Source organism: Marmota marmota, unplaced genomic scaffold (genome assembly GCF_001458135.2).
Source record: "Marmota marmota marmota unplaced genomic scaffold, marMar, whole genome shotgun sequence".
Lineage (NCBI taxonomy): Eukaryota > Metazoa > Chordata > Mammalia > Rodentia > Sciuridae > Marmota > Marmota marmota.
In genome coordinates this window covers 38701057-38720184 of record NW_025999977.1, presented here as the reverse complement: position 1 = coordinate 38720184, position 19128 = coordinate 38701057, and the positions used below count along the sequence as shown (strand labels likewise).

At 37.1% G+C, this 19128-nt stretch overlaps 2 protein-coding genes across 2 annotated transcripts in view; one reads left to right on the top strand and one right to left on the bottom strand.

The window, feature by feature from the left end:
• Spdya (speedy/RINGO cell cycle regulator family member A) overlaps nt 1-5884 on the top strand; it is a 38148-nt gene extending 32264 nt beyond the window's left edge. Inside the window, exon 7 of the mRNA XM_015479812.2 lies at nt 3800-5884. Coding sequence (XP_015335298.1) covers nt 3800-3891 — 92 coding nt within the window. The 3' untranslated portion in view covers nt 3892-5884. The remainder of the gene's footprint in view (nt 1-3799) is intronic.
• Nucleotides 3773-17183, bottom strand: Trmt61b (tRNA methyltransferase 61B). The gene is made up of 7 exons (XM_015479810.2): nt 16332-17183; nt 11398-11500; nt 9020-9210; nt 5721-5812; nt 5009-5235; nt 4280-4357; nt 3773-4191 (listed from the first exon to the last, which is right to left on the bottom strand). The coding sequence occupies exons 1-7, from the start codon at nt 17118-17120 to the stop codon at nt 4148-4150; spliced, it is 1524 nt and encodes a 507-aa protein (XP_015335296.1). The 5' UTR covers nt 17121-17183; the 3' UTR covers nt 3773-4147.
• Between the last annotated feature and the right edge of the window lie 1945 nt (nt 17184-19128).

Below are 19128 nucleotides of genomic sequence, written 5' to 3'. Positions count from 1 at the left end.
TTGGGAAGGAAGATAGATGAGATCTTCTTTATGATTTACATATAACACAATCACCAATCTCATTTGAAACCAATCCCCCAAGAAATCCTGAAATGGTATTAAGTTATTCTTTTTACTGATGAAAAAACAAGCACCAAAAAAGTCACACCATTACCAGGTAAAACAATACCAACAGAAACCAAGATCAGAACCCAGTTGTATCTGAATACACAGCATTTTTTTTTTTTTTTTTTTTGCTGTGGGAGATTGAACCCAGAGCCTTACACAGGCTAAACCCATGCTCTACCATGGAGCTACATCCTCAGTCCCCACAGCACTTTTTTATACTAACCAAACTATTATTGTTTCTCTTTATGCTATGGTAAGCTACATGACACCTAAGCTGGTCCAAGTGAAACATGGGATGCATTATTATGTATTATCTGAGGACCCCTCAGATTTTAGAATGAAGCCCAGGGATAAAATTGTACCAAGCCTTAGTACTGGTGCAGGGCAGGCACAGAACAGTCCAACTGATAATTATACTCAAATAATTTTTCTCAAAAATACATACTACTTTATGCTTTCCTATTTATTTTTGTCATTACCCTTGTTATAGTCATACAGGTTGAAAATCCTTACACTTAATGAAGACATAATCAGCGTATATAAATTAATGATGTAGCTGGACATGGTGGTACACACCTCTAAATCCCAGCGATTTAGGAGGCAGAGGCAGAAGATTACAAGTTGTGAGGACAGCCTGGGCAACTTAGTGAGACCGTATCTCAAACTAAAAAAATAAAGGGGCTGGGGACATAGCTCACAGGCAGAATGTTTCTGGGTTTAATTCCTAGTATCACTAAAAATAAAACAAAACTTTATGTATTACTATGAAATCATTGACTTAACAGGCTTTTTTCTCCCTTTAAATACTCAGACACCAAAGACAGTTTAACATTTTTGTGTGTGTCTTGCCCTGGGTACCAAACCTAAGGCCTTGAGCATGGTAGTCAAGCACTCTACCAATGGAGCTACATCCCTATCTCTTTATAAAAATCTTCTTTTGAGCCAGGCACAGCAGTGCACCTGTAATCCCAGCTATTCTCAAGGTTGAGGCAGAAAGATCACAAATTCAAAGCCAGCACCAGCAACTTGGAGAAACCCAAAAAAATAAAAATAAAAAAAAGGCAGGGCTGGGGTTGTAGCTCAGTGGTAGAGCATTTGCCTAGCACACATGAGACACTGGGTTTGATCCTCAGCACCACATAAAAATAAATAAATAAAGGTATTGGGTCCATCTACAGCTTAAAAAAAGGACTAAGGAAGAAACTTAGTGGTAAAGTGCCCCCTGGTTTAAATCCCTAGTACAAAATATATATATATACTTTTGAAAGTGTCTTACTAAATTGTGTGCAGGCTAGTCCCAAACTTTCTACACCCGCCTCCCGTACCCAGTAGCTGAGATTACTGGTGCAGGACACTGATCTGACTTAACTTTCTTCCAGTATCTCCTTTTATATAACCATGGAACATTCAAAAATTCCTGCTATCTCTGAAATATAAGGTTCAAAATCAAAGCCTTCTACAATTCAAGAATTATATACCTAAATCTTCCCCTTAGAACAACCAAGACAACAGACGAAACTACATGATCCAGTGCAGGCGTAAAGCCATCAAACTTATTTACCAACTTCTGTCTGGGAAAGGTGGAGCAAGACCTGAAAAGCAATGGGAGGAAGGTTTTTTTTTTTTTTTTTTTTTTTTTCAATTTTTTTATTTGTTGGTTGTTTCAAAATCAAATACAAATTTCTTGATTATATTCATATGGGAGGAAGGNTTTTTTTTTTTTTTTTTTTTTTTAATTTTTTTATTGTTGGTTGTTCAAAACAATACAAATTTCTTGATATATCATATGGGAGGAAGGTTTTGAGTCATCCCAGATCTCTAAGAGTTTACAGTATGATATCTGAGAGTCAGGCTTGGACATAGAAAATTAACATTACAAAATATCTATATTATATATAAACCAGTTTGTCAACATTCTCAGTGGACTGAAGAAAAGGCTTAAACTGGGACTTGATTAATTTTGTAAATAAATTCTTACTTGCTTGGTCTTTGACTCATATTTAGAATGGAAACCACATAAGAGAGGTCTTGTTCAATTCCATATCTACTGAACACATTGTACTGAAGAGAAGTTCGGTGTCCTACATAAAACAGAATTAAAGGATAGCCCATTCCTTTGCTCTTAATCCTGCCCCTCTACAAGTAGACAATTAGAACCTGACACATAATGGGCATTTGAAACTATAGTTATGCAGAAATATAACATCAAAAGAATACTCTCCTCTAGGTGCAATCAGTTCTCTGATGTAACCAGAGTGATTTTTTTTTTCAAAAACACAACTCTAAGGCTATTATCCTTTACTTAATTCAATCTTTCAATGGTACTCCATTTTTTTCTTAGGATAGACAAATTCCTCAAAATGCCAGAAGATCCTACATGATCTATGTACCTTTTAGTCTTTTTCACTCACCTCTAGCATCACTGGCCCTTTTCTCATTTTCCCTGCCTAGTCAATAATTATTTACCATTCAGGTCTCAGTTCAAGTGCTGCCCCTATTATGTCTATTCATAGTACCCTCTATTTCTATGGAACATTTATTATAGTTTTATTTTTATATTTGTGTAGTTGTTTATTATCTGGCTCTATTATGAACCATAAACTCTGTAAAGCAGGTTTTTAGGTTAAAATTCTCCACATTCTATAAACTGTTACAAAAAAATTTTTACATACACACACATATACACACAAATATATATATTTTATATATATATAATTAAAAAAAAAAATAGTTACAGTCTAAGGGACAAATCCAGGAATAGTAGCATTTATCTGCCCAGGCAATCCTATTTCAAGACCTGTAAAAGATCTACAATTAAACAACTCAATCTCTTAATCTTATCCATAAAATATGGATAACAAATATGGATAACTTTAAAGATGAGTTGCAAGTTTGAAATTAATATATGTAGTTCTTTAAACAATGTATGGTAGATAGTAAACACAAAATAACTGATACTTATGAATAATAAGCCCCATTCATTCCTAATCAATTCATATTTCTAAAGTGCATTTCTCCAAACGTTACATACAGTGATTTTCGATGTTCTTTCAAGCCAATTCAAAAGATACTGAGAGGGATAAAAAAGATTTAAGAGGGGCTGGGATTGTGGCTCAGTGGTAGAGTGCTCACCTAGCATGCATGAAGCACTAGGTTCGATCCTCAGCACCACATAGAAATAAAATAAAGACATTTTGTCCACCTAAAAATAAAAAAAGATTTAAGAATTGTTATATCTTAGGCATATAGTTCAGTGGTAGAGCACTTGCTTAGCATATGCAAGACTTTAGGCCGACCGGCCAACACCCATAACCCCCCCAAAAATCACGTCTTTATTAGAATTTTTAAGGTGATTATATCATTCTTATCAGTTTATCCCCTACTATAGGGGGAGGTGTTACTGATAATTGAACCCAGGGGTGATTTACTACTGAGCCACATCCCAAGTCTTTTTATTTTTTATTTTGACCAGGGACTTGCTAAGTTGCTGAGGCTGCCTTCAAATATGCAATCCTCCTGCCTTAGTCTCCTGAGTCACTGGGACTATAGGCATGTACCATGGTGCCTCACATGCCCCCTACTATCTACTATAGCCAGGATTTCTCATTGTTTCTAAGATAACAAGCAATTAAATTATATATTTAAAATATACAGATACATCAAATTTATCTTAAAATGCATTTTATTTCAGTAGCCAAAGACCATCAATCAAAGAAAGGAAAGAACACTAATTTCATGAAGACAGACAAATCCATGGAGTGGTTTACAGGAAGTGAAGAATGAGATGGCTCATCTAAAGCAACTTGGAATCATTAGCTACAAAAACTAAATGCAAGACGTGTCAAAATGGGACATTTAAGCAGTTTTGCAAAATTTCACATCTTTTTTTAGCTTTTGTTATTTTTCAAAGTTATATGTAAAAGTTATACAAATCATAGTAACAGCTAAAAATACTAATCTATGAAAGTACTGATTTATAGCTTAAAGTTCTAGTTTGATATTTTTCCATCTTCAAATAGGTTGCCATCATTTGGGATACTCAGTTAAGTTGTGGTTTGAACTTCCTCAACTTGACAAGAAAAGCTAATTTAAGAAGAAAAAAATATAAGGTCATTATATTACATTAATTAAAATAAAAAATAATTTAATATGGCCTGAGAACATTACTCACCTGTATGACCAGCTTGCCAATGTATAGGTCTGGCAATATAGGGAAATGATCCATATGGAAAATCAGAATGTGATCCTTCTGTTGTAGAACAAAATATGTACTATAAGCTACATAAATATTTTATAACTTGTTTATAATAACTGTTAAAATATTAATTACTATCCCTTTACTGAAGTTTTTTCCTCAGACTTTTTTTTTTTAAAGCCATTTGTTTTGGAACTACTCTGCCAGACACTATACAGAAACAATTCGTCAATGATTATATAATAACTTTATCATATGGTTTTAACCAAAAGGATAAGCCCATATCATAAATCAATGGTATCTGAAAACTTTTTCATGGTCTAAATAATGTGTATAATACAACAAGAAGCTAAATTTAATTCTCTGAAGAATTCCAGCAGCATCTTAGGAGATGCTTTTTGCAATAATAGCTATCTGCATATCAGGTCATATTAAATTCATCTTATCAGTAATAATAATCACTGATCTATGTTTTAAACATCCTTTAGTATATTTAAATTATTTCACAAACCAAGCTCATGGTGACAAACAATAAATATGAATCATATACAATGTTCAATTCTTCAAAGATACCAGAATTTTAAAAGTACAAAAAGTCATTATTTCTCCTATTCATTCTAGGAATATTTTTTATTATATAATGGTCAATACACTTAAGTTCTCCATTTATCACAAACAGATGCATAAAGTAAAATTTAAGCTCACCATGGTCATTCTCTTGAAAAATCTCACTTTCAACTCCAGTTTCCTTTTGGGTATGTAATTGTAAATCTTTGTTGATTTTAGGTTCTACTTTTTTAACTAAAATTCCATTTTTCTGTTTTGCAAGGCAAACCAACCAATCTCTGACAATGACTTCACTTATCTTTTCACATGAGAGAGCAAGTTCACAGATGCGAATTCCATCTAAAAGTTCAATAACCTGTGTGATACTTTCAGAAAAGTGAAAAATATACCTTTACATTTCTACCAAAATAATAACTCTACATTTATTTTAAGTTCACTGTACATCTTACCCAAATTTAAGTGATATTACCCAAATTTAAGTGATATTACCCAAATTTAAATGCTATATATAATTAAATTAAGGAGAAGGGGATTAAAAATGCAAGTTGACACATAAGTAATGTCACAGACTACTAAATAAAAAATAGAGACATTAATTTAACATTAGTGTTCACATTATGATTTGAAAAATTCTTCCCAATTGTTGGAAGAAACATGTATCTTATTATTTATGTAAAGGATGATTTAAATAGCAATATAACTGAATTTGGACCATACGTCATGTTTTGCCTTAGTTATAATATGAATGTATATACCCAGTTACAATATGAACATTTTAATCCAGTATTTAGGAAAAATAAAAAGTGTATTTAAAAATCAGATTAGAAAGAAAAATGTCCCTATTACTCACTTTGCTAGATATACAGCACATATACCACCCTGTTTAAGATTTGGATATAAAACAGGCAAAGCAACTTGAGGGTTTAACATATCCAAAGCTACCTGTGGGGAAGGGGGAAAAATGAAATGGATCAGTCTGATTGTTTAAATAAAGCATGGGTTTTCTATTCTTAATTGTGGTGAAATGACACTTTTAGAAAGCTATTACCCAGTTATTTCTTCAAATATGGTACTTTTAGAATATTAACTGTCATTTTACTGCTCCCCAAATGGTTGTTTATCACTATACAATTTGTCATAGCATTTGACTATACATAAAAATCATAATGGTATACCTTGTACTTGGCAATATTAATAGAGAAATCTTTCTTTGGCTATTTATGTATACGTGAATATGGACAAGAATTCCTGTATTAATATTGCCATATGGGGCTGGGGATGTGGCTGAAGCGGTAGCGCGCTCGCCTGGCATGTGTGCGGCCCCGGTTCGATCCTCAGCACCACATACAAAGATGTTATGTCCGCCGAAAAATTAATAAATAAGTTAAAAAAATTCTCTTAAAAAAAAATATTGCCATATGTAAGACATAATGTTATAACATAAAAAGTTAAAATGTATTTGAGGTCTTGTAATTTTAAAAATATATCTTTATTTTGTTGTTTATTTTTATGTGGTGCTGAGGATCAAACCCAGAGCCTCACATGTATGAGAAAAGCGCTCTGCCACTGAGCCACAACTCCAGCCCTCTTGCTAAAATATAAATTTAAAATGCTTTAGTTCAGTTTTGGTAGTAAAAATTCACATTATTTTAAAATGTTTTAATTTTTTATGTTTAAAGGAGAAGCTCTGAATATTAATTTTGGAGGGTAAGAAACGTGCCCCTTATTGCTTTTTTCTTTATTCAATTGTAGATTACAGGGCTGTAACAGATGACAAGTACAATGAGTAAATGAATGATTGAAATTTTCAAGTAAAAAATTAATTAAAAACAGGGACTGAGGCTGGGCCTCAGAAGCAGAGTGCTTGTTTAACACAGGTGAGGCACTAGGTTAGATCCTCAACACCACATAAAAAATGAATAAAGTGGGCTGGGATTGTGGTTCAGCAGTGGAGCGCTCGCCTAGCACGGGCGGGCCCGGGTTTGATCCTCAGCACCACATAAAAATAAAGGCATTGGGTTGTCCATCTACATCTAAAAAATAAATATTAAAAATAAATAAGTAAATAGATAAATAAAGTTATAAAATATATATACTTTAAAAAATTAATTAAAAACAAAAAATCCAGTCAAAGTTCATTTATTGTTGGAAAACTCCAGAAAGCTTAGAGTTATTGGCACATCTATTTATTAAATGATATATTATTGTTTATGTGTTTGTTTAAGTAGCTCAGAGTGCTTGATTAGTATGTATGAGGCCCTGGGTTCAATCCCCAGTACTCCAAAAATTCAAACAAACAGTGGGGTGCGGTGGCAAACGCCTGTAATCTCAATGGCTCAGGAAGCAGAGACAGGAGAATGGGGAGGTTCAAAGCCAGCCTTGAAATGGCGAAGTGCTAAGCAACTCAGTGAGACCCTTGTCTCTAAATAAAATATATAAAATAGGGCTGGGGATGTGGCTCAATGGTTGAGTACCCCCTGAGTTCAATCCCTGGTACCCCCCCCCCAAAATCAAAACACCACCAGTACATTAGACCAATGGACATCATTCACTATTTACCAAATTTTTTTTTAAATATTTTTTAATTGTAGTTGGACACAATACCTTTATTTTATTTATTTCTTTTTATGTGGGGCTGAGGATCGAACCCAGGGCCTCACACGTGCTAGGCAAGCACTCTACCGCTGAGCCACAACCTCAGCCCTATTTACCAAATATTTTCTAAGCACGTTCTTATACATGTCAAGCATTTTCCTAAGTATCTAATGGGAAATTACAATCTCTCTTATGGAAATCTAACATTTTTGCGAGGATGTTGATTGACATGAACTATAACCATACAGCAGAATAAGAGGACAAAGACTGACAGGCATGGAAAGGTGCCATTTTATATATGAGCTGGTCAAAGAAGAAATCTGAAGAAAATGATTTACAATGGAAAGTTAGGGGGGAAGTGTGCTCCACGCAGGAAAATAGCAAATACAAATGTTCTGAGGCAGTGGGCTACTTGGGGAGTCTGAAGGTGCCACTGTTGCTGACAGTGGAGATGAAAAGGGGAAAATGGTAGGGATATGTGGAAGTAGAGGGGAGACGGCTTACATAGAATTTTGCTGGCTTTAGCTTTACTTAGGGAACAGTCTCTGGAAAGTTTTAAAGAATGACATGATTTAAAAAAAACTTTTGTGAACAACAAAGCATAGTTTAAGCATATAACTTGGTGTATTGACCTCCAGGGGGACTGAATTCAGGGGCGCTTAACCATTGAGCCACATCCCCACCCCTTTTTAATATTTTATTTAGAGACAGGGTCTCACTGAGTTACTCAAGGGCCTCGCTAAATTGCTGAGGCTGGCTTTGAACTTGTGATCCTCCTGCCTCAGCCTCCTGAGCCACTGGGATTACAGGTGTGCACCACCATGCCTGGCTGAACTTTGCTTCATTTTTCACTGAAATAAGCTAGCCTTACAGCAACAAGTTAAGGAAAGCAAGGAAGATCCCTTATTCCGGGCCTAAGACCATAGTGCCAGGCTATGAATGTTGAGTAGCACCACCAAGGACAAGGCAACTCCAACACTGTAATTCTGAAACTTTTAAGTCACTTAATACCTACACATTCCACATCTCTACCATCTTTGGTTATTGCTTAAAATACCATCCTTTCTTTTCATCTGTCCTTTTATCTACTATACTTCTCCCTAAGTTAACCTCTCACTGCTATAAATCCCTCTAATTTCCACATCTTTAATGAACACTCCTGTACATCCTGACTTCTAAAGATGCTGCTTACCTATTCCCTCTCAAATGGAGGCTATTTATCTCCCTACTTCTCACAACTGAGGTTAGGCTCTGGTCTCAAAATGCTCCCAATGCTGCTTCCTAATTATTATTCCTTTATCCTGGAAACGCTGAGATTTATGATGATCAACTTTTGCTTCTAACTTCTGGTCATTATCCAACATTCATGGACAACTGTGGCACTTGAGTCAGTTTCTCTGCTCCAAATCCCACCATGATATTAAAAGGTATTAAAGAAAAATACTCATCTCTAGTTATAGAAATAGGGCAAATATAACAAAGACTGTTGCCCAAACACAAGAAATCCAATTGTTTTCTTTGTACTCAAATAGGACCTACTTTAAAAAAACTTACCGCATCAAATGTTAAAGATTTGATATCTTCAGTTGCTCCAGAAATATCCTTATGAATAAAATTCACATTGTCTGGCCATTCTTCAATGTGACTTAATTTCCATGAATCACGCCAGTGCTTGTAATTCTTCTTGGCTAGATAATGGTGGTCTTTCCGTATTTCAAAACTTATGACTTGTCCTTGTAATCCAACTTAAGTTAAAAAAAAAAAAACAAACTTATATTTCATAGTATAAAGTGTCAATCTATTTTCCAAAGGAATTATTAAATGTGAAAAAAATCTAAACAGTTCAAGTTTACAAAAGTACTTCTCCCATTCCTGATCCACCATCTTCCTCTTCGTAGGTAGCCATATTACCCATTACTTACACTTCCCACACTAGTGGGTGCCTATACCAGCATGCAAGTAACTCTGCTTTTCATATATATCATGACAAAAATACACTGTCTTGTACCTTACTCTTACTTACCAATGTTATTTCAGCAGTTATGGGTATACTTTTAACAGCTAATACATTACAGTGTATGTCTATACCATAACTTATTTAATAGTCATCTGCGATGAACATTTAGCTTGTTTCTCATCTTTTGCTAATACAAATAATACTGCAATGAACATTCTTCTGCCTAAGTCTTCATAACATATGTCAGTTTATCTTTATAGGATAAAGTACTAAACATAGAATTAGTAGTCCAAAGGGCATGTCAATTTTTTATTTTGAAAATCAATTGTCCTCCAAAAAGGTGGTGTTGATTTATACTTCCAACAATGTATTAATAGTGTCTACTTCTCCATACACCCTCTTCAACAGTTATCAAATTTAATAGTTTATCACTGTAGTTTTACATTTCTTTATTATTGATGAGGGTTGAGCCTTCAGATATTTAAAAAGGATTTGAATTTGGTATGTGTCTAATGAATCTTCAAATTGTTTAACATAAGTAAACACTACAGTTCCAGAGAATACTATATCTTAAGGCAATTAGGAGGGGAGACAAAAGGAGGCATCTGTGATACACAAACATATTCTTCATTAACCTAGGTACTAAATACATGAGTGTGATCACTGTATACAAGTTCATGGAGGGTTGAAGATTTAACTCAGTGGCAGAGCACTTACCTAGCATGCACAAGGCCCTGGGTTTGATCCTGAGTAGTGGGGGGGAAGTTCATGTGGTATAAACTTATAATCTGTGTACTTTTTGCTTCATTAAAAAATTTACTTTATGGGGCTGGGACTGTAACTCAGTGGTAGAGGGCCTACCTTGCACGTGTGAAGCACTGGTTTTGATCCTCAGCACCAAATAAAAATAAATATATTGTATCCATCTACAACTAAAAATATGTTTTTAAATTTACTGTAAAAAGGGGCTGGGGATGTGGCTCAAGCGGTAGCGCGCTCGCCTGGCATGCGTGCGGCCTGGGTTCGATCCTCAGCACCACATACAAACAAAGATGTTGTGTCCGCCGAGAACTAAAAAATAAATATTAAAAAAAATTCTCTCTCTCTCCCTCCCACTCTTTCTTGAAAAAAAAAAAAAATTTACTGTAAAAAATGGTAGAAGCAGCTGGGAATGATAGCACACACCTATAATCCCAGCAACTCTTGTGATCCTCTTGCCTCAGCTGATCACAAGTTAGAGGCCAGCCTCAGTAACTCAGTGATGCCCTGAAAAATAAAAAGGGGATGTGGCTCACTAGCTAAGCACCCCTATGTCTAAATGAAAGAAAAGAAGGAAGGAAAAAAGGATAGAAAAAAAGAAGGCAGGCAGGGAAGGAAGAAAGGAAGAAGCAAGTGAGGTACAGTGGCACATGCCTCTAATCCCAACGACTCAAGAGAATCACAAGTTTGAGGCACCAGCCTGGGCAATTTAGAGAGCTCTAATCTCAAAGTAAATAAAAAGTGACAGGAAATGTAGTTCAGTGGTAAAACGCCTGTGCATTCTACCCCCAATACCTGGATGTGGGGGGCAGCATTAGAATGGAGGGATTAAAAGAAAAGAAATGGATGGAGGGTTAAAAAGAGTGACGAATAAATGTACAAAACATGAAGAAAGACAGTGGCCTCCATTTGGTTTTCAGGAGAATGCTATTACAAATTTATGTATTCCCCCAAATATCTTTTTGGCTTTTTTTGCAGTACTGGGGATGGAACCCAGAGTTGAACATGCTATGCAAGCACTCTACCAGGGTCTCCCTAAGTTGCCCAGACTGGTCTTGAACCTGCATCCTCATGCCTCAACTTCCCGAGAAGCTGGAATTAAGGTATGTGCTACCTTACTCATCTGTATTTTCCCAAATACCTTTATCTCTTTATTATCATGAACAAACTGAATGCTTTGTTATCTAGGTCTAGCTCATTTATCCCAATCTCTTACCTGCTTTTGATAAAAATAAGCTCATTCCACCAGAGCCCGAACCAGCTTCCAAAACAGTATCACCTGGGCTGATGTCCATCATCGATAGTATCATATTCATATCCTATGATTGAAATATGGAATGTGACTAATAACAAAATAATAAGCACTCATTCTTATGCTATGTTGGAGAAGGAAGCAAAAATTTTTAAAAAGGATTGACTTCTAGTCCTACTTACAAAGAATCTATATTTTGCTTAACAATATAAGGAATTTCAAGCCAGGCATGGGAGTGCATACCTATGATCCCAGTGACCAAGATAGGAGAACTGAAAATTCAAGACCAGCCTGGGTAACTTTGCAAGGCCCTCAGAAATAGCAAGACTTTGCCTCAAAAAAAAGTACTATTTTTATTTTTAATATTTTTTTTAGTTGTAGTTGGACACAATATCTTCGTTTTTTAATTATATGATACTAAGGATCGAACACAGCACCTCACACGTTCAAGGCTGGCACTCTACCACTGAGTACAGCCCCAGCCCAAGTACTGGGTTTGCAGCTCTGTGGTAAAGTGTCCCTGGGTTCAATCTTTAGTTACACCACACACACACCCCCAAATAAAAAGAAAGAAAAAAGAAATTCAAGAATCAATTAGCAAAAAAGCAATTCAGAATAATACTCAAAGTATAGGTGCTAAATAATACTAAAATAATAATACTAAAAATATAGACATAATAATACTAAAAGTATATAGCACGATACAAATGCAGAGGAGAAAGCAGAGGAAACTTTGCTTAATGACAAAAAGTAGAGAATAGAAACAGCTTTGACAAAGCATACGTGGAACAGTCTGCTCATCTCAGGAGGAGATGGAAACATGTTTTCATGTTGTTTAATCAGACTATGAGGAATGTATCATCATTCTCATTATAAAGATGAGAAATCACACGTTAAATATTTTGCCCAAGGCCATGACACCAGGAATTAAATGGGAAAGTTAGGAATAAAATCAATATTGAACTCTAAAGACCCTATTATTGACTATTACACTATAACAATTGTTACAATGAGAGAATTTTAAAAGTAAGCATTTATTACAGTATGTCCCTCAATGCCAAATCTTTAAGTTGATAATAAATAGCATATCTAATAATTTTTTACTATCTTTTCTGGGAAGAGCTACTTGTGAAAATTCTAAAAGGGGTTTCTAGTATCCTTCTATCCAGTCACAAAATTATAAATTAAATATGGTTTTGACTGGAAAATGTAAATATTTTACAAAGTATAGTTGTCTAATTAAAAGCTAAAATGTATTTGGATTAAGGCTTGTGGACCAAATGAAACAGACATGATTTTTAAGATGTATTAGTCAAAAAGTCTCATTCAATGTTTAGTCTTTAAGAAATACATATCCTCTCCTATGTGCCAGGCATCTTGGAATAGAGATGGGAAGAGGTACAGACAACTTTATATAAATATAAATATAACAGCTAATATAGTGGGAGGTAGCTTGGGTAGTCATTTCAGTAAAAAGTCCTAGAGAAGGTACTTCTATTTTCTTGGTCCTTTCATACAGAAATGTGGTACATTATAAAGTAATTTGTGCATATTTTAGCTTTTGCTACCTGTCACTGAGGTTATATGGTCTCAATAGGATGAGCTTTCTAGGCTACACATACAACAGTCATTTCAATTCAAAATTAGGTGGAACACTGACATTCATTCATTTTCCTGCTTCTTTCAAAATGGGCTTGAGGCTGCTGGGAGAGTCCTCCACAGTTATGAAATATCACTTGACTACTAAGTTTTCTTAGGATTTAAAACTTTGGGCTTTCAAACAACCCTTTGAGACGTGTTTTTTTCTCAACAGGTATTCTAACCTTTCTTCATTAGTTTAATAATATAAATCTAAGTCTCAGCCTAAGGATTTATAACTGACAAAATGGCAACAATCTCTATTAACCATTTGTTTTTAAGAATTACAATCAAGCTGAGCATAGTGGTGCATGCCTGTAGGCTTGGAAGGCTGAGGCAGGAGGATTGGGAGTTCAAAACAGCCTCAGCAACTTAGTGATGCCCCAAGCAACTCAGCGAGATCCTGTCTCAAATGAAAAATAAAAAACGCCTGGAGATGTGGCTCAGTGGTTAAGTGCCCCTGGGTTCAATCCCTGGTACAAAAAAAAAAAAAAAAAAAAATCCGAGGATTGTTGCCCTTTATGCTTCTATTCCAAAGCTAAAAGTGCTTGATATTGACCAAATGTGGACATGTAGTGCTGGGTGTGGTGGCACTGGCCTTTAATCCCAGTGGTTTGGGAGACAACAAGAGGATGGTAAGTTCAAAGCCAATCTCATCAATTTGGTACCCTAAGCAACTTAGCAAGACCTGGGCTCAAAATAAAACATAAAAAAGAGGCTGAGGATGTAGCTTGGTGGTTAAGCACCCCTGGGTTCAATCCCTGGTACAAAAAAAAAAAAAGCATTTCAAGTTGTAAAGGTCAAAGTTCAAAGTTGAACTTCCTAATTTCCCAGTCACTACTTTAGAAATAAAGAGAGGGGTCAGTACCTGGTAAGTACATTATTTAAATTCCTTCTTAGAGCAGAACATTGACTTTTATCTGTGACAAATGTAAAAGTGGGAATTGAAGAAAAGATCTAATTTTATGACCCTGTCTCAAAAAATACAAAATTAAAAGGATTTGGGGGATGTGTCCCTGAGTTCAATCCTTCAATTCCCAGTACCAAAAAAAAAAAGAAGTGATGTGTAAGAGAGAATGCAAGTTTCTATCAAGATCACCCAACCCCACTAGCCTAAAACTCTGGGGAAAATGGAGTCCTTGGGTAGAACTTTTAAAATATTGATTGGATTCCATTTAAAACCTCCCAATGCCCCCCCCCATAAATGAAATAAAATACTCTATTATGTCTACAACTTGACCCACCCAGACCACAACAGGAACTCTGTTGAGTAAACTGTTCCACGTATGCTTTGTTCAAAGCTGTTTCTATTCTCTACTCTTTGTCATTAAGCAAAGTTTCCTCCGCTTTCTCCTCTGCATTTGTATTGTGCTATACTTTTAGTATTATTGTCTATATTTTTAGTATTATTATTTTAATATTATTTAGCGTCTATACTTTGAGTATTATTCTGAATTGCTTATTTGCTAATTGATTCTTGAATTTCTTTTTTCTTTCTTTTTATTTGTTCCCTTCAAAAGAACACTCTGGAGGCTGGGGTTGTGGCTCAGCAGTAGAGCACTCACCTAGCACATGCAAGACTCTGGGTTCCATCCTCAGCACCACATAAAAGTAAATAAAGTGTTAAGTCCAACTACAATTAAAAAAATAAATATTAAAAAAAAAAAAAAAAAAGACCACTTTGCTTCTAGGCCTTTGCAAGGCTTGCTCAGCCCTATTTAGGTTTCCTATCAAATATGCTCAGAGATCTCTGATCACCTGACACCCTTCTCCTACTCATTGTTCATGTGTTTGTCTTCATGGCACTTGGCACTACCTAAAATGACCTTTTTCCTTCATTTATTTGTTGTTTGTCATTTCCTCCAGAGTGTAAAGTTTATGTTGAGTGCAATACTGTGTATAACTCCCTGGAAAGTAAAGGTAGTCAAATTACTTGCTGAATGAGTCCTCCATTGGAAAGAGGAACTGTTACAAAGTAACATTCTACTCAAGGACCATGACTGAGGATTGAAATAAATCACTAGCAAAGGATGAACAAGGAACTAGGCAGTTAACTTATTATTAAGAATATTCATGGGGCTTGTGTTGTGACTCAGTGGTAGAGTGCTCGCCTAGCATGCACGAGGCACTGGATTTGATCCTTAGCACCATATAAATATAAAATAAATATATTGTGTCCACCTAAAACTAAGAAATAAATATTTTTTTAAAAAAAAAGAATATTGATTTTGCTGGGCACAGTGGCACACTCCTGTAAATCCCACTCTGGAGGCTGAGGTGAGAAGGATCACAAGTTTGAGGTCAGCCTCAGCAAGTGAGACCCTGTCTCAAAATAAAATATAAAAAGGGCTGAGGATGGGGCTCACTGGTAGTGCCACTGTACTGCAATAACAGAAAAGAAAAAAAAAAAGTATTCATTTTATGTTTAATGTTAGCCATTTTGTTATAAAACTTTATTTTTTTCCCTAAACAGAAAAGCATAGTAATATATATCTCTACTGTGTTATTTATTTTAGCAGCGCTAGGGGATTGAATTCAGGGCCACACGCTTTCTAGACAAGTGCTCCACCACTGAGCTACACTCCCAGCCCTAGTATCTATTAAATATACCTCTAGTAAGCAAAAACTATTTTACATATGTGTGTGTATATATATATATATATATATATATATACACACACACACACACACACACACACACACACACAAATGTATACCTCTAGTAACATGCCTTACTAAATTAAATATGATAATCAAAATACCACTATAAGGGTACTACAAAATTGTCAACACTCTTTTAAGTATTGAATCTGCAAACTTAAAGAGTAATGTGAAGGGGGCTGGAGTTGTAGCTGAGCAATAGAGCACTCCTGAGCACAAGTGAAGCACTGGGTTCAATCCTCAGCACCACATAAAAAATAAATAAATTAAAAATAGAGGTATTGTGTCCATCTACAACAACAAAATAAATAAATAGTAATGTGAAAGAAATATAAATATTTATTATGTGTCCTGTGAGTCCACATCACTCTAACAGTAAGCTGGCACACTCTTCATTTTATAGGTTAGTGAAATCGCAGCTACCAAACTAAAATCTGGTTGCTTCCTCTTAATAAGCAATATCATAGATAGGTTGGTTACATCCATCTGGCTTATTGAAAAAAAATCTGAGAAGAAAATTTTCAAACCTTCTGAGGTGTGTTTTGAGTACATTCATCAGGACTGTGGTACCAATACCCACTTAATCCCTCTCTCATTACCTTTGGATATGTGATGGCAGGCCCTCTTTTCATCATTAATACATAATCTTCCAATGCCGGCCTCATCAGCATGAAACTCTTACCACAGGAACTCGTCAGTACCTGGCCTGGGAACTTCCCCACGATCTCGCTGTACGGGACTGACCCCCAGCTACTATTTAAGTGCCCGACATTGCTCAACCTAAATAATTTTCTATATTGTGTTTCTCTTTTCCCAGTCGCAGCTAAAATCAGCTCCCCGGCCCGAAAGGGTCCCTCTCTGGAAGTTGAGCAGGAAGAGGAGTCGTGAAGCTCTGTGGTCTCAAAAGTGGACTGAGGCACGGGGGTCAGCAGGAGATCCCCGGATTCCGAATATGCGGGACCAAATTGAGCCCGCTCTCCGCTCGAGCTTTGGTGATCTCGAGGGGGTGACTCGTCCCGCGGCGTCTCCAGTGACGAAAGACATGTGTTCCCAGTGCCCGGGACGCGGAGAGGGAGAGGTGGAGACGAGTCTGCGTCGGCGGCTTTTCTTCGTGTCGCCTCTGGCTCTCTGTCTCCATCTCGCACTTCTCTAGGCGAGGACTCGCAACACAGTAACCGCGCTTCTTCGAAAGGCGGTCGGCCAAGGCCGCACAGGGTCGAATCGATCCCGAGCCCCAGAAGCCTACCCAGGCGCCGCAGCTCCAGCAAGCCCTGACTGCGACGAACAGCGCACAGCATGATTTCCCGCGCAGGCGTTGTCTCAGAGGAGTGACGTAGGGCCGGGCAAGGCCCCGCCCCTTGATGCCCGGCGCACTGGGGCATTGGCATAGGACTCCGCAGCAGCGCGGGAAGGGTCGCGGTACTGCGCCTGCGTCCAGAGGGGCGCTAGTGGGCGGGGCGTGAGGTGTTCCCTCGGGGGCCTGGTGGAAGAACTGCTAGTGTAGCGTGTCTACTTGCGCAAGATGACGGTTTTCCTCTACCGAAAGTGAGCACAGTAAAGAATTTACCGCTGGTCAATCTCCGCCTGGCCCGTTCGGTGACAGAAGGGTTAAAAAAGACAAAACCAGTTAAAGTGCTTTGTAAAGGCTTTCTCCTAGAGTTAGCTTGCTAGTAATCGTGACCACAAACGTCACTCGGGATGCGATTGTTAAACGTCCTGGAAGAACGCGCCACCTGCTGACCGGTGCTCCTTTCCTAGCTGCCTACGACTGCGCCCCCACTCCCACCCCCAAGCCCGAGTCCTTTTGACAGGTTTGTGACCTCCTACTTGTTCCCACTCGCAGGCCCGGAGAGTCTATTAAAGTGATAGTATTCACTATGCGCTTATTAAACTGTGTTTTAATTAATTAAAATATCTAGACTTTAGCCTCCCCAAAACTAAATAAGCTTTTTAAAACAGGAAAAGAGATCTTTAGAGTCCAAAGTTAACCTTAAATAGCACTAGTCTGTCTGCTTAGTAGTAGTTCACATGGCAAAAGTTTATTGAGGGCCTGGCTATACCAGGCATGTTAGAGACTGATTAAAATTTAAAACTTGTCTAGAAATTATTCTCATTTTCTGCTGAAGAAAACTGACCAAGGGGGATGAAATGGTTCAGGAAAGATTCCTAACAAAATAGCTGACAAGTGGAAAGGCAGGGTTTCCTATTCTAGGTCAATCAGATTCAGCAGCCTTTGCCCTTTGTACCTTGACCCCTTTCCTAAAGACTGGTCGACAGTGCAATTGAACTGAAAAGTCCAAACGTGTTCAAAGGGCTGTGGATTCAATGTGATTTGGTTTAAATTTGATAGAATGAATTTTTACATTATTTTCTGAGGCATAAATTTATACTTTATAAACTATACTTTCTAGGACATCAGTCACCATAAACTCTATCATTAGAATTTTTCTCCTTTCTTTGGCTCCCCCTCTTGCCTCCTATCCTGGAGATGGAGCCCAGGGGCACACACTGAGCCACACCACCAGACCTTTTTAATTTTTATTCTAAGACGGGGTCTAAACTGCCCAAGCTGGGGCCTGGGGTTGTGGCTCAGCGGTAGAGCACTCACCTAACTCGTTTCAGGCACTGAGTTTGATCCTCAGCACCACATAAAAATGAATAAATATAATAAAGATATTGTGTCCAACTACAACTAAAAAAATTAAATAAACTGCCGAAGCTGGCCTCAAACTGATGATTCTACTGTTGCAGCCACTCCAGTTGCTGGGGTTGCAGACATGTGCCACTGAGCAGTACCAAAAAAATAAAGTTTGTTTTCTTAAAAACCATGAATGAGGGGCTGGGGATGTGGCTCAAGCGGTAGCGCGCTCACCTGGCATGCGTGCGGCCCGGGTTCAATCCTCAGCACCACATACAAAAACAAAGATGTGTGTCTGCTGAAAAATTAAAAACAAAACAAAACAAAAACATGAATGATTATTAGATTTTATGAAATTCTTTCCCCGTACCTTTTGAGATTACCATGTAGTTTTTATCTTTTGTTCTATTAGTAGAAGTATTCCATTTATTGGTTTTTCATTTCTTCTTTTTTTGGCACTGGGGATTGAACCCACTGGGGCCATACCACTGAGTGACATCCCCAGCCCTTTTTATTTTTTATTTTGAAACAGTGTCTCAATAAATTGCTGAGGCTGGTCTCCAACTTGGGAGCTGCCTGAGGCACTGGGATTACAGAGGTGTGCCATCATACCTCGCACATTTATTGATTTATTTTTTCCCCTGCAGGTGGTTCTGGGGATTGAACCCAGGGCCTTGTGCATGCAAGGTAAGCACTCTTATCAACTAAGCTATATCCCCACTCCCAACATTTGTTGATTTTTGAGTGTTAAACCAACC

Coding starts and splice junctions, on each gene's coding strand:
- Trmt61b (XM_015479810.2), bottom strand. CDS start 17,120: ATGCCAATGCCCCAGTGCGCCGGGCATCAAGGGGCGGGGCCTTGCCCG. Junction 11,501..16,331: donor CTGCCATCACATATCCAAAG/GTAATGAGAGAG, acceptor TTTCAATCATAG/GATATGAATATGATACTATC. Junction 4,358..5,008: donor TTTTCAAGAGAATGACCATG/GTGAGCTTAAAT, acceptor GTTCTACAACAG/AAGGATCACATTCTGATTTT.